Genomic DNA, 25554 nt, shown 5'->3' with positions numbered 1-25554 from the left:
GAATTATAGTTCTCACCTTATCCTTGAAATACATATTTATGTATTACACGTTAGATTGCCTTGAGCAAAGTACCAGAAGTCAGATTCTCATCCAATTCTAAGATTTTTTAAGCCTCTCAGGAGGCACATAAGAACATACACTTTTAGAAAGTAACATATTTTTACCCTCAGATCCTCTTACATCAGTAAAATTGTGCATGAAATGCCTCTAGTATGTATTTGAATCTGGCCATACAGTTAGAAAAAAATAATTATATAAGGTTTATGAGATTAAGAGTTGCTTATGTTTATATGGTAACTTCAGCTGATTGCAACCCTTATCATTCACTTATCTTCTCACTAACAGAGCTAGCAAATTTATTTGACAAAACAGATTTTTTTGACCATTAAATATGAAAAATGATAAAATTTTGCAGTGTGAGCTCCTGTGTTGAGCAAGACATGTTTTGTTCAGTACTTCCAGCATAACAGGTTTGAACAGGCAGTGACACAGCAGAGCACAACCCTCCGTGTGGCTGTACAAACTGCATTAGCAGAGTCATTCCATGCCAGTGTCTCCTGCCTCAACAGAACCACATCTTCTCTGCCTGAAAGCCTCACATGCCACTTGCAACAATTCATGTACTGTGTTGTGTAGTAGGACACTGATGTATGTGCAATCCAAGAATTTTAAATATCCCCACAGGATATCAAATACTATCCAGACCATTTGTAAATACTTTCCCAGTGCTCTGCAGAAAGGGAGCCAGTTCTTTTCAAATCTACTTCAATGACATTTTTGTCTTATCTAAAAATCTATGTTCCTGTTCAATAAAATCATCTGGGCAACTTAACTGCTTCCTCAGTACTGCAAGCTTATGCCCTCATTAATAAATTCTGTTGGAGCATTAAGATTACCCGAGTAGGGACAGCTGGGAAACTGCAATACAAAGTCAAGCAGCACATTTAATGACCAATGAACTTCTGGAAACTTAGTCAAAATGATACATCATTGTGTCAGACACTCTTAAGCACTATGCAGCTTGGTCTCCCTCTTTAGAAACATGAAACCCCCTGAAACTGCTACCACAAATTTGGAACCTTTTAAATTATTGCCAAGCCACCTGCTTTTCTCCAAGAAACTTCATAAAACTCTCCAAATTAGTAATGTCATTAAGTAAAGCTTACAGAACTGTTGTTACTCTGAAGGAGTATTAGCTGTTTAGCTTAAGGAAACCAACAGGGATTTTTATAATGGAAAGAACTCTCATATATATTGTATAATCTATTCCAAATGAAATGCTTTAAAATATTCTTGAATATGCTATTCTGTTACATTTTAATCTTTCTGGGAGAAAATCCTATTAACCATATTATCAGGATTAAATTTATCTAATGAAGAAGTTCAGTTCAGGAGAGGAGACGTGAAAGATTCTCAATCATTTATGGGTCTTCAGAAGCTATTAAGAGCCATATAAATCAAATGTCCCATTTTACATTTCTGGGCAGCACTGGAAGAAATAGTGCTGGATCGAAGAGGGAGCCCCATTTCCCCTGTTCCTTCTCTTTTTTGAATGGCCCTACACAGAGCAGGCGACGATGGATTATAGGAATGCCTTCTGTCAAGGAGTTGGCCAAAACTGTGCCATCTCATCTTGGAGCAATTTATCCAATAAGATGATTTAGAGGACAGTTCAGTGGCACCATTTTTGGAAGGCAAAAGCAGAAGAGAAGGAATATAAATCAAAGGTGACTGGCAGGTAAAGGATATATGCAGCAATCAGCCAAACCATGTGCACACTGGCACAAATTCAACAAGATCATTTATAAAAATTTTAAGTCAGGAGTACACAAAAGGGGGTCTGGTGCTAACTAAATCCACAGATAGATTACACGCCACTGAAATAAACACTTCCAGATGCTGGCATACAAAAACCTTTTACAGAAAGAAATGTTTTCTTTCATAAATCTGAAAGGAGGAACCTTGGGATGGGGGTTGGGAGAGAAGGGAACAAGATTTCCAAACTGAGATTTGACTTCCTACTGGTTTTATAGAATAATAACTCATCTTTTTCAAATACACAGTGTTAACACTGCAGAATTACAAATAACTGCACACAACAGCTTGAAGTATAGACAAAGACATCACAAGTATGTAACTGTTTAATGAAATAAAATGCCTTTTTTTTTGCTTTTAAAATGAGAAGAAAGCATGAAGATGTTGATTTGACTTTTTCTATATCAGAAACTGAATGTGTAACAGAAGGGAAAGTTTTCAAATGCCTTTTGACATAAACACATACATTTCACTTTTGAGATGTGATTAAGAATGAAATCCTGACTTCTTCAAAATCAGTATCAATTGATTCTGAATATCAATATAGGCAGTCTGTATTTTACAGGACTCTAAGTATCAGAGATTTTTTATTTGGTTTCCATGTAACTAATTTCTTTCGGAAACAGCATTCAGAACTTTTTATCATTCAAGTGCTTTAGAAAAATTTAGCTGTACTGTACCCACATTGTGTCTATTGAAGCAATTATTGAAGATTATATTCCAGAACTTCTTCTCACTACTACTTTGACCTGAAACATGCAAAAAGAAATTCCTTTAAGTTAAGAGGACTAATTTGTAGACCAAATCCTCTGGGTGACAATTCCAGGTTGTGGAGTCTCCTCTGGAGATACTCAAAAGCCACATGGACACGGCCCTGTGCTCTGTGCTCTGGTGGACCCTGCTTGAGCAGGGAGCTTGGACCAGATGACCTCCAGTGGCCCCTTCCAAATGACCCATTCTGTGACTCTGTGAACGGTGAGGCTGAACTTTTCTTGAAGTTTAAGGCACCTAAACCAAACTTGCTTTCCAAAATGTCCTCTTCCAAAAATATCATACTGCCTCACTATTCTTTGAATTTTAAAAGTTTCCCTCTCTTCTTTCTACCCCCTGAATCTGCTGGTTTAGTCTCTCATAAGCTTCACTTTGCCAGGTCTTCAGCTACTATTCCACAGATTTTGTTTTCTAGGGGAAATTAATAGAGTCAATAGCATATTTATTATATTGACATTATTAAAGATCTGTGATGAACCTCAGTGTTTTTCACCACAGAAATTTATTTAAGCATTTGCATAAAAGCTGAGCTCAGTCAGGATCAATAACAAGCACTTTAAAAACATCAGAAGTAAAAGACCTTGACTAAGTATATAATTTGATTGTGAAACTATGATCACCCCGTACATGTAACCTACTGAAGTCCACATGGGCTACTTGCATTTATTATTTAAGAACCTCGAAGAGTATAGGCAGAGCTCTATATGGCCCAAATAATCCAAATCTCTGCCAAATCACATTCCCTGGTTGTTACATGTTCTTTGTGCAGGGAATGTCACAAGCAGTACTATAAACACAGGTTTGTAAATATTCATTGTTTTATGCTGCATAGGCACTTTTATGAGACTGAAATATTTAACAAGAGAAGGTTTAGACTAGCAAGCCTTTTCATACTGAAATGCCTGGGAGGCTGAAGGAACATTCTCCCCAAAACATAAATACTGAAAGAAATGTTGGTTATACCCCTGTTCATTCAATACACCCCATTTACACATGCACAGGCTGCTGAATAATGGTCACTGTCTGCCACGAGCCTGTGCAGGATTACAATTTACATTTGTGAACTCAGGTTCTCTTAACCAAACATCTAAAGCATTTCATTTCAGAGCTGGCATAAACTAAAGACGAAGAATCTGCTTTGGAAACATTTCCTTGTTTTCACCTATGGTCTTCCACTGTTGTAGCTGACCACTTTGCTTTTCATTTCAGGGAAAAGGATCTCAGCTGTCCTTTTTGCTAAAGCTCTACTCGTGGTCACAAGTACTACTTAAAAACTGTTCATGCACCACTAACAACTGCTCCAATCAAGATTTCAGGTAAGCACTGTATCTTGCTCACAGAATAAATACTCTTAAAGAATTATTTGTTACCCCAACTGTCTGAAATACAATCAATTCCAATAACTTAAAATAATTTCTCCAAAGACATTGTCAAGACTGGGTACCATTTTCACTATGCACTTCCTTAAATTAAATGCACACAGAAATAGACACAGGTACAGCACATGGAATTGCATTATCCTATATGATGGAGAGTTCCATACTTCGCATTCCCGTCTTGCAAAATTACATGATGCTGTTGTTTAATATTTCTCTGATTTTTGAAAGTCTAGACCATGCTTTAAAGTAGGAAACACTGAGCACCATCCAATACTATTAATAGAAAATATTTGGACAAAACATATGTCTAAACTACCTTAGACATGATACAATGCAGAAGAATCCAGAGTACACTTGCTGCTTTCCATTGTGGCTTGCACTTGGAGACAAAACCTAAATGCTCTAATTATGTTAGTCATTTTGACATAGCTATTAAGGTCAAAATAAATGCAAACGGATCATTTTCACTGGTTTAATGTTAGTTCTCATTTACCATATGATTATAAAACTTTTAAAGTGTTGTTTCCGTCCAAACCAACATCCATCAAATGCTGCTAAAGAATAAATTGTATAGCTTAACTCTTTTTCCAAAACCAACTCCTTAGAAACACTTATCACCAAATCAGAAGGGAGTGACAATCATGATGAAACAGCAAAAAAGGGAAAGATGTGAAAAAAAGTACTGTTCGTGCTTTACAAACACATATTTACTATCTTAAGAAAACAAAAGTATATGTATTTTCTTAAAAATAAAATTCTCCTATATTTTCTTTTTACACAGAAATTAAGTCTAAATTCTCTGTATGGGACTGAGGTATTCAGTAGCATGAAGCTTTTTCACTCCTCAACTCTGTCTTTTTAAAAAAGTGGCTTTCCATAAGAACTGCTGGGATGCAATGGGCAGCTGTCTTTCCACATCACCCATCCTTGTGTAGCAAAACACAACTGTTAAATTTAATTTTTCCAGTTAGAAAACCCATCCCCTGGTGATTTGGATTCAGATATGAACTTTCTGAACGCAGCAGGCCCTTGACAGCTGCCAGTCTGTTGGTTATTACACTGATCCATAAAAATAGCCCTTTTAGTTGCTTCAAAGAGTTCAGGGAAGGGTTTAGATCCTTCTGATACAATTTCCCCTCAGACACTGCAGAGAGCAGCTCAGACTTCTGATGTTATACCAAGGTTTTGCACTGCCTACATAGGCTGTGTCACACAGTTCATGCTGCTGAGATCTGAGGAAATGGCTATGCCTGATTACATAAAAATCTGCAGTAGTTCTGCTAATCCATTTCCTCAGGTTTGGTTACACACATGCCACCAGACCTGGCCATCATTAAATTCTATTTGTTGTGGAAGTCTGTATTAATGCAGATTGCAGAGGGTACTCAGTGCTCCATCCACATTTGTGCCAAATTAAGACGCAGAGGTCCTGGTTGCTGCATGGACAGTTGTCATCGCCAGGTCCCTCCCCAAAACTGACAATGAGGGCACACAGGGGAAAGGACCTAAATGCAGACTCTGCAATACCTCTCAAAATACTTTTCCTGAGCTTTCTCATTAAAAGCAGAATTGTATTACAGCTCTACAACATCTGTAGGCATCCAGAAGCTGACCCAAGATTCCCTCTTATTCTTGGCTTGTTCAGGGGGAACAAGATCTGCTTCTCTCATCAACCACGTTGACTGTAGGTAATGTTAACAAATTAAATTGTTCAGTTGCACTGTTTGGGAAGTTCACGAGAGTGGAGGACATAAAAAAATCCCCAACCCAACCCAGAGTATTTTATTATACCTTGTGGTTGAAGAAAAAAATTGAACTTTGGTTAATAATTGGTCAAACCACTTTTAGTGAGGGTCAGGGAAGGAAGATTCACCTTTCTGCAGCTATTTATGTGAGCTCTTTACTTTTTTAAAATAAGATTAAATACATTCTGTGCTTTCAGAAGCTATTTCCATATTCTTAGCTACATCTCTTAGCAAACTTCTGCTAAAGACATTTTTCTGTTTGGGACTGGAAATTCTATCCAACACTTTACATGATATTAATCTAGCATTTTTGAGTGGCAGAAGAGAAAGGTGAAGTAAAGTAAATTGTAAAGACAATTCATTGCAATTGTGTATTGACTATCATTAATAAATCAATCTTCACTGCCATCTATAAAAGCACTGATTAGTTTTGGCACTAGGAAAATTATAACTTCACATACATATTTTCTCTTATTTTCTCTTGTTCCTTGCTTCTGAAGTCCCACTATTTCCTTTACATTTATGGCCGTCATATACTTCTGTACCACTTTTATGTAGATGAATTCATCCAAATTCAGAATAAATTTCCTTTCCTAAAATCTCTCAGAAACCAGAAAATTTCTTCCTGATTTTTTGGAGCTGAGATCCTGTTTCGTGGATTTTGTTTGGTTTTTCCTATAATGATTTCTTTGACAGTTATTATTTTCTAAATGCAGATATTCTGAGGTAAGCAGGATTTATGCCACGCAGAACAGCAGATGAGAAGAAATTGACCCCAATTTATGACACTGGAGATGGACTGCTTTCACATTTTCATCAGCTGAGAAAATTAAATAAAGAATTTGCTTGGCTGCTCTGAACAATGGGTTTGCAATTTGCATAGAAAAAATGATGGCAAAACCTCAGAACCCATCAGTGTTTTACCACAAGCTCAGTTCTATTACATTTCAGTGGAGGTTCAAAGTTGTCTAAAAAAACCATTCTCTTCTTTCCCCAACCATAAATGTGTCACTTGAGAGTTCAACTTCCAATAGGAGCAGTATCTGACACACAACTAATTTTAGAATATAAAGTGCTCTTCACCATATTGGAATACATATAATTTAAAATAACTGTAAACCTAAACTTTGGAAAAACAGAAAATTCAAGCACTAACAAAAAAGCATAATTTGTAATTGAAAGAAAATAATATTTAAAAGGAAAAAAACTTTTTTTTTTGTCTTTCCAAAAAGAGACAGAAATTACTAAGTTTTATTTCCCAAGAGAATTATGCCACTTTTATAAAGAAAATTACAGTCACCACAAATTGCTCTCAACAATTCCAAAGCTTCTTCATTTGACCACTTGAAAATCAGAGTTCTTTAAGATTATAAATATAACTTTTTATAACTCTGTTATTACGTACTGTGAATGGGGAAAGGGGGCCAATCTTGTGGCCGTAGCGTCGAATGGCCTCTCTGATGTGGCTGGGCTGGATGGCATCACTTTGAGCCTCCATCCCACAGGCTGCAGTGCTCTGCAACAGAAAAACACATAAATTGTTACTAAATCAAAAACACACAACAGACCTACAGTGCATAAAGTATGAAAATAAACCTTTATAAAATTGACCTTTTTTTTTTTTCCTCAGGATACACATCATTGCTGCCACACACTACATCAGAGAAAAAAAGCTATTAACAAATTAAAGAGGACTGTTACATGAACTTTGCTTAAGAGACCCAAAGAACACCATGTTAGTCCTCTTAAATATTTCACCTAGTGCTGCTCTATGTTGCAATTGAAAAGAGAAGAAAATTTTCAAACTAGAATGAAAGGGTCATATAAGTCATACTGCAATAACCACAGAAACTATTTTTAAAACATTTCAGGCTCTTATTATGATGTCAAGGGGTGGGAAAAATATTGAACAAGCACCCGAAGTGGAAAGCAATTTGACACCAAAATCACCAATGAGTAATATCAAATTGAAATTTGAAGCTGAAACGTGACATAACGGTGTTAGAAGGATGCCAAAAAAAAAAAAAAAAAAAAAGTTTTAAAATTTCAAATGACTCTTTGGATTCTGGACCCTAAACGGGTAAAAATAAGAATTCGCTGCTACTGGCACACTGATTGTACAATAATTTTCCAGCGATTTTAAAAGACAAAGTTACTCTTTGCTCCTTGCTAGCCAACCTGAAATGTTGGTTTAGGCTTCACCTAGACACACCTAGATACAGCTGCTTGCCAGAATTCAGATGACTTATCTAATGATGGCTGCTTGGCAATAAATTCATGCAAATTGTATTAGTGACTGCACTGAGAAGGAGAAAAAACTTTAATTATACACTGAAGTTTAATGTACACACATACACAGCCCCCTCATACATTCACATCATATCCTAATGCTCTCAAACTTGGGATATTTTTTACAAAATGTTTTATTTTCAAGAGCGCTGAGTCCACTGGAGCCTATGAGTACACACAGAATTATTCATAACATGATGGCAGATTTTTCCTCTGCTGATTGACATCAATAAAGGGAATATGAAACTCGAATATTTTCTGCTGGACTGGGCCTTCATGGCCTAAAAATAGTATTTTTCACCAAGTTAACTTGTTTGTCTCAATGCCTCAGTTTTATGCAGTAGATACCTAAGAAAATTGAATAAGTCATAGTAACATTTCATTAAAACTCTGCACTTTTTGGAATATAATTATTTTCAAGGGCATTTAGTCAAACGCTAAGAACTTAAAATAAACTCGGGGCACCAGTAAAATATAATGTATCAAAAACTACATCTCCAGCTAAATTTCTGTTCCTAGGAATTATAATGAAAATCAGTCACAGGAACAAAATATAATCAAATATAACTTAAAAAAAGAAGAGGGAAAAGCAGAAGTCTTTCCAGGATTTACTAAAAGCTTTCTAACCAGAGTATAAGAAGGACGGGAGGAAGTTGAACACTTCAGGACTATCCACAGCACTTATGACACCAGATGAAGAAAATACATCTTTTTCTACCTTATCACTGTAGAAATCACTGGTTTTACCCTGAAAAGTATTTTTTAATAACAAAACACATGATAAAATCCCAAGTCACTCCATTGCTTTTCAGCAAAATGAGCACTGCCATCACATTTCTTCAAAACAGCCCCAAGTGACCAGCACAGGCCTTCCTATCCAGTTTATTTAATCACACTGATTTCTCTTGTGGGTTTTAGGTACATATATCCCTCTCAGATAGAACACCAAGACTCTGCAACAGCAAACAAGAATTGTAACATTTATATTCCGCACTCTGAATATGAGACATCCCTGTTTTATGCAGTTAACAAATATTTAGCTTGAATGGAACCAACTGGTATAAAAATAAAGCAAGTCAGGCAAAGTTGTTAAAGGCAAGGGCCGCAGCCACCTAAGGTTGCTGGGATCAGGAGAATCACAAGCACCTCTTTGCCTATTTTGCTTATGTTTTGCCCCTTAAAATCTGTGCTTGCTGCCCCTGTCAGAGAAGGGGATGATGACTTCGGGTGGTGGCTATTGCTGTGCCTGTAGAGGAGCAAGTTATCTTAGAAGGAGCAGTTATCATTTTAACAAAATTCAGTTTGCAGACATTATTTGGAAAATTTTGCCTAATTCTGATAGAAAAAATTATCAAACCACACATTTGGCCCTACAATAAAAATGGTCATTAATATATGATATAGGTTAAAATGAATATTTAAGATGAGACACATTATTTACTGTGAGGGTGGGCAGGCCCTGGCACAGGGTGCCCAGAGAAGCTGTGGCTGCCCCATCCCTGGAAGTGTCCCAAGGCCAGCTTGGATGGGGCTTGGAGCAACCTGGGATAGTGGAAGGTGTCCCTGCCCAGGGCAGGGGCTTGGAACAAGATGATCTTTAAGGTCCCTTCCAGCCCAAATCATTCTGTGATTCTATGATGATTTCCTGAGGATGTTGTTTTAGTTTCTTTCTTTTTCCATTTTTTTTCTGCCAGGATTGTGCCCCAAATACCTTTTTTCTTTTCCTTTGTTTGGATTTAGTGGAGTCCTGTCCAATTCCACCGTTCCCCAAGGCTCCTGAGGGGGTTTTGCCAAGGTGTTGCTGCCCTGCTGATGCTGGGGGGGTGGGTGTAGGGGGTGGTGTGTTCTCAGGGGAGTCAAGACTGGTCTTCACACCCGTAGATTGCCCTAAGAGATGTGGCTGTAAAAGCAAGATGTCAAACAGCCATAATATAATCAAGTCACAAATAAACCCCACCCCAATTATTTCCTTCTCAGATTTCCTGTTGGAAGAGATGCAACACAGAATTTGGTTTTCTCATTCTAGAAGTTACTATAATACCTGCACAATATCAATGCATGCAACACAGCACTTAGTGCACTTGCCACTTTTGAAAGCTTTAATCTCCAAATCTGCAATACAGCCTTGAATACAGAGAGAAGGAATTTTCACCCAAGAGGATTTTTATTTAATTCTAAAGATGCTGCTAAGAATTTAACATCCAGAACTATAATTTAATGTCTTTCTATCTAAATACATAATTTCAAAGTTCATAAACTCCATAACAGAAGTCTGTATCAACACCACAGTCAATAATGTCTACTTTGGAAGAAAATACATGTCAAAGCAAAACATAAAATGCATTCATATGTGAGAAAGCAAGTTTTACCTCAGTAGAGTTGTGGTACTGTATGAAGGTGGCAGATATGGCATGACTGAATGGATCACCAGCTTTGGGAGCCATGTCCTGTTTAACCAAAAGAGCCAAGTCCACCAGCTGGAGGGGCAAAACAGGTGGGGTTACTGACATGGTACTAAAAATGTCACTGTAATAATGGGAGAGTGAGGGTTGTGGGTTGAGGCAGAATATCCTTAGTGTTTCTCAGATAAAATAAAATTAATCACACATTTCGACCTCAAGAGCCTTTCTTTTCCACTTCTGTAAATACATGGAGCAATCTATCTACCCAAGAGGGCTTGGCTTGGCACTAAGGTAACATTTTGTTTTCCAGGAAATCCTTCTTTCTAATCCAGTTGTGCAATGGGATTGAATGAGCCTCACTGCACTGCCAAAGGTCACATAGCAAAGTGTGTGGTTTCAGCTTGGACTTGAAAAAGGTTCATGCTGGACTCCCCCTCTCTTCTGCAGCCATTATAAAACATTTCTATTTGTGTATGAGATGGATGAACACAGTACAGCACACATCTATTACACAGCAAATTGAAAGGCAGACTGGATTTTTGAGCTGGTCTAGCAGAAGGTGTCCCTGCCCATGGCTGAGGGTTGGAACTGGAGGAGCCTTAAGGCCCCTTCCAACCCAAACCACTCTGACTCCATGAATCCAGTTAGCTTGGGGAGCTGAATGAGTGACTGCAGTTTTCAAGGGGTTTACAACCCAATCCCCGAGGCTGAAGTACCTCCAAGAGTAATTAATTAATTTTCATCAGAGTTCAATCAGTCCCTTACCTGGGCCACAGTCTCATATGCTAAATATGCCAAAATCTCCATTGCAACTGCATTTGGCTTTATTTCCATACTGCTACAGTCCAACCAGTCACGGAACTTGGATGCTTTCTTTGCTGTCAGTTAAAACCATAAGGGGAAAAGGAAAAGTTAATGACAGGTAGGCCAAAATAATCCATATTTTTGGGTTGCAGAAATACTGCCAAAGTGAACCAATTAGCGTGAGTGTGATTTCATTGGCCAAAGAAGGAATTACCAAAATGGAACCAGTGGGAAAAGACTGTTATTTCATACATTTTGGAGACACATAAGTACATGGAATAAATAGAAAAAACACAAGTTAATCAACGATACAGGAGATTACAGAATAAGGAAGGGTCAACCTCAGAGGAGTGTGGATAGGACAAACCTGGTTTAGAATATATTACTGTAAAATAAATAAAATTATTTCATCACATCTCTGATGAATGAGAAAAAGCACTAAAAGAAATCAACACAAATATGAGTTCAGATAAAACTGATATAATTGTATTAACAACAGCAAAGACAAATGAAGGACAGAAGAACTTGGAAGTCCTGGTGTTAACCTTACAGGGCTGAAGTGCTTACAAGTGAGCCAAAATTATTTGTAGAACAGTGTTTTTTAAGTGTGCTTTGGATATAAAGAAATAAGGATAGATGAATAGTCAACATTCATACAAGAACTTCACACTGGTAATGGTGAGATCAGTTCAGAAAAAGGGCAGACAAAAATACGGGACAATGAAATGTAATATTTCCTTAGAGAGTAAAAGGAGGGAAAAGAGGATGATCTTACTTAGATCAGTGGTGGACAAGATGACCACAGAAGTCTGTGGACAGAAAGGAGCTCTTAAGGCTCTTAATGAGGGCTGTTTGTGAGACAGAACAACCAAAATGAACACAAGGTGGAAAAATCATCTCAAATAAACAGATGCAACTCCTTCAAAAAGAGGTTTCAATCAAGATTAAAAAGCTACAGACAAGTCAGGTGTTAAACAAAAAAGAGGTCAAAATAATGGTTATTTTTATTTACAAGGGAATGAGAAGGCAACAATGCATCACTAAAGAAAGAAAAAGAAACAAACAAAAGAACCAAAAGAAGTATGAGAAGTGTGAAGGTCACAAAATGATCACAAAATGTTCCCTAGAATTTAAATTTACAGTTCTGTAGTACTTGATCCTTTGAGGGACCTTTTCTTTTGCCTGTCTTTAAAAGTGCAGAAATATCTGGAGCTGTGATTATTAATATATATATTTTTAAACAGGTTTCTTGAAGTCTCTTCCAGGTTTATTCTCTTGTGACACAGTTTTTATGGGCTTATATTACAGTAATATACTTCTTTAAACACAGTAATACAATCATTTCTTACTGGAATAAATAAGTAAAAAATAGCCTAGTGTTAGTTTTGAACAAATGTTCTGCATGGCCTTTAGTAGGTTCTGTCTAATTGAGCTCATTTTGTGCAATTGAATTTGTGCCCAAGTCTCTCTTGGTACTATTTTATAACCACTGTAATTCTCTTGTTCTTTAATGACATTAAATGTCAGTGAAAAAGAACCATATAGACATGGTCATTTAAAAACACTGTGAAAATAGCACTGAGATATTTTTATAGATCACAATCTCCTGGTCAGCAACATTCAATTTTATTTTGTAAATTTGAGATTTTTATTTGTTCTGTCTCCAGATGGCAATTTTGGGGTTTTAAAAATGACTTTATCACAAACCTCTCATTTCCTGAAGTCACCCTAATCTGAAGTATCATTTTCTAATGGCTCACAGATGTGTGATGCCAAATTATAACTAAACATAAAAAACATATTGAATTAGGAAAAGAAATGCTTACAAAACATGTTTTCCTACATTTGCTGACATTTGCTGATGGAGAACAGTATCTCAAATGTGTCATTTATTTGCCATAAATGAGTCACTCTTTCTTTGAATTTAAAAGGAAGAACAAGATAAGGTCTCTCCTTTAAAGACACCACTGTGTTCAAGTCTGTGTTGTAGAATCATGTGCTGTTTTGTCATGATTTTTACTGGCTCCTTCACCTCCCTTTCTCTGACATTTGACCTAAAACCTTAGTCATCACTTAACCGCTTCTGTAATGATGTTTTGCTACATGATCAAGCCCATTAATTTACAGCTCATTATAGTTGTGGCCCACAAGTACTTCTAGTAAGTTGGTTTTCAGTGCTAGTAAAGCCCTAATTCTGTCATCATGTTATTAGTGTTGGAATGGCGTATACTGATGAACTTGGCTAATGGTGAATAAATTCCACAGCAGGAGCTTACAGCTTAAAATAGAAAAGACTCTTTAGTAAGTTCTTTGTGTCTCTGCGGATCGGGAAATAGAAGCAAAACTTGCTGCTCTTCTCTAATTTTAGATGAATTCCAGAAAACCTGCAGCCATGAAACTTTGCTAGTGTGCCGACTTTAGCACCACCACGACAGACTTCAGGCAAGTGTGGTTTTAGTCCATTAACTCCTCACTAGTTCTGTCTTTGCAGTCGTCCCCACCAGCTCAGCATTTGAGCACAGAGAAAGCTTGGTAAATAGTCAAATAAAATACTCTGCCTGATGGCCTGAAACTGTGCTAAATTAACTGTTCCCAGGAGTTACACAAAGAATTTAAAGTTTTATTATTGCAGATGAAACAAAAGTGCTTTCAAAAAACATGAGGTTCTGGTGTGCTCTCTATTACATGAAATAATAATCAAACATCTTAATACAGTGCAGCCATTATAATACTTACAAAAACTCAATTGCCGACTTTCACAGAATTCTGCATACTGGACCGAGTCCATGGTTCGTGTTTGTCTTTCTGCTCTCTGACAAAAGAGTAAAAGTACATGATGTACCTTATTCCAACAAGACTGCATTCCACAACAGAAATTATAGCACCAAAGCGCCCTCACCACAACCTTGAAGCAACCCTCCCAAATTAAACATGCATTGAACAAGTCAAGATGCAGAAATATAAACCACAGATGGGTTATTAGTCTTGTGACTTAAATTTCCCAGAGGAGAGTGTCAATTCCTATTTTCCAAACCTGCCTGCATGATGCTCACCCAGCCCAGTGGTGAGGGCTGAGAGGAGAGCGGTGCTGAGCACTGCTGCCCTGACCGAGGTGCACATTTAAATTGAAGCATATGAGTACTGTGCCTGTGTTTACAGATGACCATACAAGTCAAATGTTCTCTTGGACTGAGGCCAACACATTCTGCACCAAGCAGAACTGAACCTGTGTGTCTAAACTGTGAAATTAATAAACTCCATCACACCGATGTGTCATACAGAGAGAGGCATTGAAGTGCCCCTTCTCACGCTCAATACACAGTAATAAGTGGTACATCTGTCTGTTTCTTTGTTTTTTCATTGTTAACTTATGCTTGCACTTTTATACTTCTGAACACCTCAGTAAAAGAAAAGAAATTAGATTGAATTAGAGCTTGTGGGAGAAAAAATGTCTTCCAATGTTCACTACTGCATTTAAGACTATATTTCACACGGAGTCCAGTGCCAACCAAAAGAACGAATCTCAAAAGAGACAAGTTATGAAACCACAAACACTATGCACACCCTCCCCTCCACATACACAGGATGCTGTAATTGAATCATGATTGAAGCAGCACTGAAGTCCATGGTTAGGTCTGAGCAGGTGCTTGAGCTCTGTTTACTTCAGCAGAGCAGGGGTGATTTTCACAAGGTAAAGATACGGTCTCCACAAGATATTAAATCCTTCACATAACAGAGGCAGGAAGCAGTAGTCAGATTAAAAAGAATGATTGTCCCTGTCAGAAGCTGACAGCTTAGTCCAATCTCTCAATTGAGCAGATTGCTCTAAACAACAAGGAAAGGAATATAAGTGTCTTCCAAACTGTAATCCAATGAATAAACCATCACACCTGAACTATCACTACAGATACAAAGTGGTGCCCGGAGTGGCTGATGGCACCAAGACCGTGCTTGTGCACTGAGTCCGTGCAGCTCAAGAAACCATCCACAAAGAATGTAAAGCACAGGTGTGCTCACACCAAGGACAAAAAACAAGGGAAAAACCACACACACAGACACAAATTTTGCTCTAACGCCTTGAACAATTTTACATCTGATGAAATCAAAATGGCAGAGTACTTCAATCTGATTTAATAGAAGACAAAAGGGCTATTGGTAACTGTATTTGGAGACATATATATATGTCTCTATGCTATACAACTTGCATTTGGCCTTATCAGCTCTCAAATCAGGGGGAAAAGCAATTAAATAAAACTAGTACTTCAAATTCACGGTTTCTTCCTCTATTCTCTGCCTTTTAGGTCACTCTCCTACAACCATCCAACCCATCACTTACGAGATCTGGTTCACAGTCAACATGTTCAAATTAGCTGTAAACTAAACCACAAAGTAACCAGGAACACATGTGGGTAGTCCTTTCTTTTCTTATCTACCCAGTCAACCACTTCTACTGTATTTGGACCTTTAGTCATCACACTAGAAAAACAGTTCTACTCAGGCATTTTCCAGTTCTCCCATGCATGGTTCTGGCAACCTGACTACATTTTGGGGAGGTGCCATTTCATATTAGTAAAAAATTTCAGTTAATCCATTCCAATAAGATGTTAAGTCAAGACTGAATTTGTATTTCTTTACAAAGAATTTTCACAGTCCATGCTGTAACTTCAACCCATTACAGAACTCAACTTTGCCCCTGAATTAATTCAGCTATACTTTTGAAAAACTGAAGGCATCACAGAGATAATCTAATCAGAACTTCTGGATAGCACAGGACACTTCTCATGTAATACATCCTAAAACCAGCAGTCCTAAAATTCCTTGTGTAATTATGCTTTATAAAAGCCTCTAATTTGGGGTTTAATTTTTATATTTAAGAGAGAACTGCTTCAAATAATTTTAAAAGCTGGGGTTTTTTGCAATATGGTATAAATTCTATAAATTTATAGATTATAGGATGGTATGAATCCTATTTTTTTCCTGTTGCCACCTATATGTTAAGCCATTGGCTATTATCCTTCACATCCAGCCATCCCAGGGATTTAAAAGCCCTTGAAACAACAAGGAAGGCATAGAGAAACAAAATGGTAATGTGAGGAATTATGCTTCAAAGTACTATCTGAGATGATAAAAAAAACCCAACATGTAGAAATTTGACAAGGATACTTTAACTTTTACAGGAATCCCATAATGTAATATGGAAACTGCAAAACCAGATTAATCCCAAAAGCAGTTATGTTAAATTAAATGATTTAGCAATGGCTACTCTCAGCAAATAAACTACAAAGCTCTGATAATGCAGACTGTCAAAGGCTACAAGCTTCATTATAAGTATTACAAGTTTCTTTATAAGTGAAAGAGTCAAACGTTTTAAAAGAAAGGTGCTGCTGAGGGATTTTTCCAATAGGGACTTTATTTCTCTCTACAAATTGTCTACAGTAGTTGTCTAAACACTGGATTTAATGTTGTTCTTATATACTGAATAAATACTTTCAATTGATTTCTCTCTGTACGAGTATTTTTATTTAGCAAAATTACCTAAATATATGTGAAATATAATTGGTTTTTTCCTTCAATTCTCTCTTTAAAATAATTCTTTCTTAAAGGTGGATTCCTGTGTGACGCTCTAAACCACCACCAAATAAAAAAGTGTTTGTCATAAATAACAGGACTATACTTTTTTCTTAACTGATTTTAACAAAAGAACCCACACATCATGCATGCAACCTCACAGTCTGAAGGATAAGGACAGACATTCCTTCAGTCCTACCAGTTTTAGAATAGTCCATAAATAACCAGCAAATGCAGGAGAAATGAACAGATGGGTGGCACAGCTGGGTCATCTTTAAGGAAACACCAACCCAAACACAATATCAGATCATCTTTTTCCTCTTCACTTCTCAAGATCACAAGCAGTACTTTTTTTCTTTTACACCATCCCTGCTTTGAAAAAATGTAATGTTCCCTTACCTTTGCACTCCTAAGGTATATTTTATAAACTCAAAACGAATCAATTACATGTAATAAAAAGGGAGCAGAAAGAGTGAGCACATTACTGTGAACACAGCATGACTTCAGACCAAAAGAGTTTAAAGAAAATGGGATTGAGTGTTGGGGAAGTCACAGAAATTTTGTTGAAATAATTTTATCTGTAGGTCTAAAGGAGATCTACTTATCCTTTTTCACAGCGTTGGCTTTTTTTTTCCCTCTCAACTATTTTTTTTGAAAACAAGAAATTACACAGGATGTTTAAACTAAGAAACAACTTCAACTTTATACAAGTGAAATTTTCCAAATTTTGTTGTTGGAGGGAGCAGCAAGTCACTCCAACATGACAGAAGTCCTCTTTCATCAGAATAAATGCTACTTTGCTGGGAATCTTTCTGACATGAAGAAGAAATAGTGAAACCTCTAATGAAACTCCAGCCTGAAGCAACTTCAGTTTGAAAGCAAATACAACAAATGGCAGCAATGACACTGCTCAGCTGGTTTATCAAAAGAATTAAAAGTAGATAGTTTTTTACTCCCTCTCTAGTAGTACTAGTCACTCTAAGCAGTTAAGAAGCTGAGTTATGTGCTGTACAGCAGAGTTAAAATACTTCGCATGCTTTCCTTGGAACATGCTGAAGGATGCAGTAGATAGGACCTGGCACAGTAAACGTCTGCTTAGTCTTCCAAAAAATGTGTTGCATTATATCTTTCTTTCAGCATAAAGAACTAAATAGGGAAAGGAAAGAAAAAGGTAAAGAGTTGCACATTGTCACCTGCCATCCAGGATGAAAAATAATCTTATTTTTATTCCATTTTGAAGCTTTCACACTTGACATACAAAGCTCTTTGTGTGGGGGGAAGAAGGCAGCAGGCCAAACGTTAACTTGCTCACCGACTGCTCCATGTTTGGAGGAAATGTGCCGAGGAGCTGCTAAGCTGGAACATTTGAAAAACGTATGTGGCACAGCTGGACACCCCTGTGCTTGGCAACAATGTTGGGATGAAGGTGCTGGCTTCCCAAACCACTCACATATTCATCCTGTGGTGTGATTTCCTGATTCCCTCTGCTCAAGAACTCTCATTGTGGGCCTATTGTGGCTTCAAAGGAGCCAGGTGGCTACCCCAGGAAAAACCAGAGCTGCCTTGCAAGGGCTGATATCACCAGCATAGAATGCTAAATAATTTATTTTTTATTTAGACTAGAGAATGGCAGGGCACTGTGTGCTGTGCCTGACAGCTCTGGGGTAGGAGGACAAAAAACTGCAGGGTGGTCAAGGCCCAAATTGTAGGGCGGTTGTAGGGCAATGGAGATGCTCAGAGGCCTGGAGCACATTTCCTATGGAGCCTGGCTGGGAGAGCTGGGGGTGTTCCAGAGAAGAGAAGGCTCCAGGGACACCTTAGAGGCCCTTCAAGTGCCTAAAGGGGCTCCAGGAGAGCTGGAGAGGGACTTTGGACGAGGGATGAAGTGACAGCACAAGGGGGAATGGGTTCAGATTGGCAGAGTGAAGGGTTAGATGGGATATTGGGAAGAAATTCCTCCCTGTGAGGGTGGTGAGGCCCTGGCACAGGTTTCCCAGAGAAGCTGTGGCTGCCCCATCCCTGGAAGTGTCCAAGGGCAGGTTGGACAGGGCATGGAGCAACCTGGGATAGTGGAAGGTGTCCCTGCCCATGGCAAGGTGTTGGAATGAGATGATATTTTAAGTCCCTTCCAAGTCAAAACATTCTGTGATTTTGTGAAAAATTACCTCAATTAAAAAAAAATAAAACCTGAGAAATCAAGAACAAGGTAGCTCAATACTGAAGTGTTTACCAAATATGCTGAAAATACATTTTTAGTCTTCTGAATATTGACATTATCTGAGGATTATCACTATTTGAAGACTTCTGTTACATAGAGGAAACAGGTATTTACTGTTTTGAGAATCCCTTGAATTGGTAAGCAAAGAAAAAAAAGGGGTGGGGGGAGGGGGAAGGATGAAGAGAAAGCATTTTCAAAGTTTAAGCTTACTCAGAGTTTTATACAGAAAATAAAAATGCCACTCAGGGAAAGATCAATAGGTTTTGTAATGTAATACTTGATTTGGCTATAAAGTACACACATCCAGGGGATTTTTTTTACCCACCTCTTATAGAACATACCATACACTCTACAGCAGCCATTAAGCTGAACAAATCTGCATAGCAAACTTGGGGCCTTTGATGTAATAAAGGCTTTGAATGCTCATGTGATTAGAACAAAGTTCCCAATATTAGAAGAAAAGATGAGGTCTTTTTCTGGTAGACCCAAACTGAACTCAATTTTAATGTATTTTCACAGTAAAAATAGTATTTCTTTTTTCTTCACAGTATTATTAGCAACATTCCCTGCAATAAACAGAGTTTAAGACCTTAAAACCTTAAAAATCTCAACTGTTACACAGATTTTAAGGATCTACAACTGTAAACGACAAGAAAAAAGAAAGTGAATTATTAAAAGTATTAAATATTAATTAAAATATACTTTAAAAATAAAATTATAATTCTTTATTACAGAATTTCTGTCCAGAGACAAAAGATGGAATTCACTTGAAAAACTGAAGACCTAATTAGTCATCTAAAGTCCTTTTATAGTAAAGAAGACATTAGACACTTTCAGTGAACAACTTCATCCTGAACTCAGTGTTTAAAATGTCAAATGAATGATATCTATGAATTTGTCTGGAGTTCATCAGCTGTAGCCATCAGCAATGGAGCCTGAGGGATGCTGGATTAGGTCTACTCTGCACAGCACAGGCATCCTCAGAAATGCCAAATGAATCCTCCTCTGATGAGTGAAGGGTGAGCACCACCACCACCAACAGGGCAACTTCCATTTCAGGGCTAAGCAAGAGCCAAAAGTAAAGAATGACTCAGTAAATTTGGTTCCTGCTCTGATCTCCAAGTAATGCAAGAATAAACAAAGGCAGCTTTGTGCCCAGCTGAACGTTAACTCCATTCATCTCCCCGGAACCATGAAACATGTAATCTAGCAATGTGCAGATAAATAGGGGGAAGGGAGCTGGAAGAACTATTTAAGATTATGTAAAAATTTCAAGGGAATTATGAAGAAAGAAAGCAAATGAAATTGCACAGACAATAACAAAATGAATGGATTAATTCCCAGCAGTCATGATCTCATTGCTTAAGGAATAAATAAAACTGACCTCGTGATAGGGACCCACTGCCCCTGTAATACTTTGCCCTTGAACATATGCAAAATCTACACATACTGTATTTATTTGAACCAGTTCCATATCATATCCAAATTCCTTGTCTAAATTTATTACTGCTAGTCTGAAATGTGGAGCAGGAACCTGGAAACGAAACATTTCCATTTCATGGAATACCTTTGATTTCTACAGGAAAATATTTTTTTTCTTCTATAATAAGTACCATCATGAATTTTGTAAAACTATGTGTTAAATTTATGGCTATCTTCTATCAGTGCTTTCCAAAAAACATAAAATAATTTTGGATAAACTATGCTACCAAATGAAAAAAGTTATGTGGGATATATTGATATATTAATATATCAAGACTACTGACTTCCTTCACTTTTCTGGTTGAGGACATTGTAGCACTTTTCTGTGGTTTCCATCTGGCTGTACATGAAAAACTTTACATACCATGTTAATATGAGGACACCTTTTTATCTTCTGGATAGTATTCCTCTGAAAACTTACCCTGACTCTGTATCCATTTGTTAATGAGGTTCATATAAACAGCTTTAGCACCTCACCAGTAAATCTTGCAGTCATCAAAACAGGGATCACTGCAAGGCATGGGAGACACAGACAAGCAAAGCAGCCCCTTTTGCATACTGAGCTTTATATTTTTTCTCTTAGTGGCAGTCAAAATCAGCCATCACACTCTATTTTTTAAATATTTCTTTTACCTGACATGCTGTTTGGTGTGGCCAGAAACTCAAGGCCAGAAACTCAAGGAATGGCTTTTGCTCCAAGGCTGTTTATGGCCCTGGATGGAGGCTGGCCCAGGCAGTACAGGCACAACACACCTCACACACTTCCTCACCATCCTGGGTGTGGGAGAGAGCTGGGAGATCCAGTCACGCTCCTACTGATCCAAATGGAATGGCAGGATGTGAAAGGGGTTGTTTCAACCCAAAGTTGACCTGGCAATCAATCCTAAACATACTCAGTTCAAGTGAAATTCAATTCCCAGACATATTCTATCTATTCATCCAGCTACAACATGGCCAGAAAAATTCACTCTACAGCCACAATTTCTTACCAAACAGATCCACTACAGTTTATTAAACTGAGCACTAGGGAAGTTTGGGAACAGCTGGGGATCAGTCATCTCACTCACTGGCTTTAACTGGTAAATTCAAATAGGAGAATAAACCTAATTTAAAAAAAAAAATCATGGTAAAGCTGACCTGTTAATAGACACCATCAACATATGGTTCTAAAAAGACTTTTGAGAGTTTTGCTAATGTTAAATGAGAAATGAAGGAGGAAGAAGTCCTCAGGAGCATTGCTCTTACTCTATGTTGAAAAGGAAGGGAAGTGAACCCAAGGTACATACTAGTAAGAAACAATTGTGATGAAAGTCATTGTCCTGTAAGGTTAACTCTGTGAATCAGGCCTGCTGACAAACACTGTGAAATGCCCTCCTGAAGCTTCACTTTAAAAAGAGGATCATAAGAAGATTAGGGAAAATTTTGACTGGCAGAAAGCAGAGTAAGTTTCCGACCATATGAACAATACATATTCATTTGAATCCTGTTGTCTTATTTTTAATCATTCTAATTATGTCTTTTCCCTTCCCTTGAATAAAAAAGACTTGTCTTGTATCCATTGTCAGTGGAACAGCCAATTCTCACAGTACCTGCCTTTCTTTGGGACAGCACCATCCTGAACAAGAATAATTACCATTCTGTGCAGGAGATTCACAAGCAACATAATGCTACAGGCATATCCATGCAGGTATCCTTGGCAGGTGATGTTCTTTCAGTCAGAAAATGAAAAAGGTTTATAATTAATGGGGTTTTTTTTCAGTTAGGTTGCTTCTTGAAAAAACTTTTAAAAAAATATTAACTTTCAAAATAATGGTAAAACATACACACACAAATTAGAAAGACAGAATTTTTGCTATATGTACAAGGAATTTGGTGTGCAGTATAGCAATCCACTTGCCAAGTCTAGATTTGCTCTCAAAACTTAGAGATGAAACCCTGACTCTGTAGTGTCCCCTGTAAAACTTCCATTAATATCAATAGCTGTAGTGTGCCATCCTACAAACACCTCCCCCAATTTAAAGTTACACCTACAATACATGAGTAAAATAGTTTAGCTCAGTCATTGTCCATGAAAAATCAGAATCTATCAACTTTTATGATGAATTTGTGCAAGTATATTCATTAATGTCTTAAAGGAAAACATTAAAATTAATTAATTAAAACTAAAATACATGGTGCTAAATGCTCATATACGTTCTGTCATTGGCATATGACTGGAGAATGCAAAATTACTCTGATTTATTTTGTCTGGTAGAGTCTGCTGTAACCAGAGAACAATACAGAGTGGTACTCAAAAATGTATTGCTTCCTTAACACCAGAAGCATACAGACATTTCCCAACTTGTGGTATTTACACCACTGACTCTTAATTCTGTGGTTTGGGCTTTAGTCCTTTGAAAAACCTTTCTAATTTGATAATTGCAAGACATGGAACTCCAGATAAAAATCACATCACAAAATTCAGGGAAGAAGTGAGTCATACACTGAGCTAAAGAGGAAATGCTTCCCTTAGAAAAACAGTGACCAGGGTGCATTGCCTGAGATGTGCAGGTCCCCACCAAAAGGAGAATGTGGAGCTGTTGGAATGGTTCCAGAGGAAGACAAAGATGGTCAGAGGGCTGGAGCACCTTTCCTATGCAGCCTGGCTGGGAGAGCTGGGGCTGTCCAGCCTGAGAAGACTCCAGGCAGACCTTGGAGTTCCTGCCAGTGCCTAAAGGGGCTCCAGGAAAGCTGGAGAGGGACTTGGGAGGGACAGGACAAGGGGCAACGGCTTCCTACTGCCAGAGGGCAGAGTTAGATGGGATATTGGGAACAGAATCTTTGTTGTGAGGGTGGTGAGGCCCTGGCACAGGCTTCCCAGAGAAGCTGTCGCTGCCCCATCCCTGAAAGTGTTTAAGGCCAAGCTGGATGGGGCTTGGAGCAACCTGGGATAGTGGAAGGTGGCCCTGCCCATGGCAGGGGGTTGAAACAAGAAGTTCTTTAAGATCCCTTCCCACCCAAACCATTCGGTGATTCTTTGATTTTTTCAAAGCAATTGCTAAGAGATGTGTCTCAAATCCACAAGCTAAAGTTGGCTGCTCACTGCCTTTTGAACGGCCCAGACTTCCTGACCAGAAAGAGAACTGGACACAAAATTCAGAACTCCTACCTGGGTTCTGCTGCTAATTTGACATCTGAGCATGGCCGAGTGCAAATGAAGGCTGAATTAATAATATTTGAGGCTCATTTCAAAGGTTATGGTTAATTTGCATTGATCCTAAAGTAGTGCAAAGCTTGTGTGTGGTGATGTGCAAAGTTTGTGTGTGGTGATGCCATGATGCACCATAGCTGTGTATTCCCAGCTTGCACAGGCTGGGGGAGAAAAAAAGCACAATCAAACCTCACAATGTGCCAAGTATGAAGAGTAAGGAAAGGAGACCCTAAAAATTGCTGTCTGAAGTGACAGGCTTTGAACAAAAGCATGATGCTGTTTTTGATTTTAACTCGGACTCCATTCACTGAGAACAGAACTTGGCCCAATGTGAGTATTTCCTTTGTCAAAATTAATGGTATTATTTAATATTGTTATTTATTTAACTATGCAAAAAATTCTATGCTGCTATTCATTATTGTTTCTTAATTTCTTTAAATACAATCAAATTTGTCTTCATAGTAGCCTTGTGAGAATTATCTCCGCTATATACATGAGAAATAGAATCATAAAAAGACCATTTTCCCAAATGCAGTTTAATTGGCAAATGCTTCTTTTTTTTACCCTACTTTCTCTTTTCTCTTTCTAATGTTAGAGAGGAAAAGCAAAACATGAAGATTCTGGGGCTTAACAACATGATTTAGCATTTGGAATTAAGCTAATTTAAACCATCAGCTAATTTGACTAATTTGGAACAATCTATTTAGTTAGTCCCTTATACCATGCCCATTGATAAATATACCACAAAATTATTAAGCATTTACATAAAACCAAAGAAACATATGCTGTCATTAATTCAAAACAATCCCCACCATCCAAAGCCACCACAGGAGTTCTCTTACTAAACATTCCCATTCCCTTCTTTGGAGAAAACACTGGGAAAACTGAAAAAAAAAAATTTTTTTGAAATGCATAAAATTTTCACAGCAATACTTAAACCAGTTACATTCCATTCTGCATTGGAAGCAGAACTGAAACTTTTAGATGAAACTTTACTGATATATCATTTAAAAGCAGAAAATTCAATACTTTAGTTTGTGAACACAGGTTTTGAGAGTTTGGTTAAGATTGGAGGATGAAAGTCAAAGTGAAACTCACTGACTGGTAAAAAACTATGCAAACATAGGCTGATGTTCTGTAACATAAATAGTAAAGCAGCAAACCCACAGTTTTTTAATATGACCTCCCAATGAATTTTCTCTTAAATAATCTCACCCATTGCATGGCAAAACAAACCAAGGAGTTGTTTTGGGGAGCCACGCTGAGGCATCCCAGCTCACCTTCGACAGAAGAAATGGTCCTGCATATCCTGGTCTCCTCTCTGCCCCCCCAGCACCCATTCCTACTACAGACCCTTCATGCATTTATAAAAAATGAGGTACCATGACAATAGCTTTGATGGGAATTTCTTCTTTTTTAAGTGCTGAGATGAGGGGAAGGAGAGCAAAGAGAATCTACTGTATATGGGTTCATTACCATAAGCTTTACTGATAGTTTATCCTGTTTCCTAACGAAAGCAAAAAACCCCCACCATGTCTCTATTAAAAAGCCATCAGATTTGGTATCCTGGTGACACTTTAAAGAGCATATTATGTGGGAAAACAAAATAAACATTTACCCTGGCAAATGAAAGTGAATTTGGGTTTTGACATACTTGGCAGGAAGGTAGAATTATATTCATGTCAAGTATGCAGAAAAACTAATATAATATTTAAATATTTGCTTAAGTAATATAGAATTTAAAACAACACATTAGAATTAACATTTTTGTGAAATATTTTAAAGTTTTTTAGTATTGGACAAGCCATGAAAGTAATACCTTCAGCTGAAATTTCAGCCTTCTGCAGCCTTTGTTACACATTCCCTTCACTTGTAAGGTGGGAAAGTGTC

General features: G+C 37.6%; 1 protein-coding gene across 3 annotated transcripts in view; it reads right to left on the bottom strand.

Annotated features, from left to right (window-relative positions):
• The window catches only part of SUPT3H (SPT3 homolog, SAGA and STAGA complex component), a 247162-nt gene that overhangs the window by 30672 nt on the left and 190936 nt on the right, over positions 1-25554 (bottom strand). For 2 of the 3 annotated variants that reach the window (XM_008641901.2, XM_017744982.1), the window contains exons 7-11: positions 13943-14018; positions 11168-11280; positions 10370-10477; positions 9712-9900; positions 7117-7227 (exon numbers count right to left, since the gene is read on the bottom strand). In XM_008641901.2, coding sequence (XP_008640123.2) covers positions 7117-7227; positions 9712-9900; positions 10370-10477; positions 11168-11280; positions 13943-14018 — 597 coding nt within the window. Of the gene's footprint in view, positions 1-2514; positions 2566-7116; positions 7228-9711; positions 9901-10369; positions 10478-11167; positions 11281-13942; positions 14019-25554 lie in introns of those variants that run through there. The other variant, XM_017744983.1, reaches the window with a different exon arrangement.

The sequence above is a fragment of the Corvus brachyrhynchos genome, unplaced genomic scaffold (genome assembly GCF_000691975.1).
Source record: "Corvus brachyrhynchos isolate BGI_N302 unplaced genomic scaffold, ASM69197v1 scaffold116, whole genome shotgun sequence".
NCBI lineage: Eukaryota > Metazoa > Chordata > Aves > Passeriformes > Corvidae > Corvus > Corvus brachyrhynchos.
The sequence above is the reverse complement of the archived record's forward strand: the minus strand, read 5'-3'. Positions and strand labels throughout refer to the sequence as shown.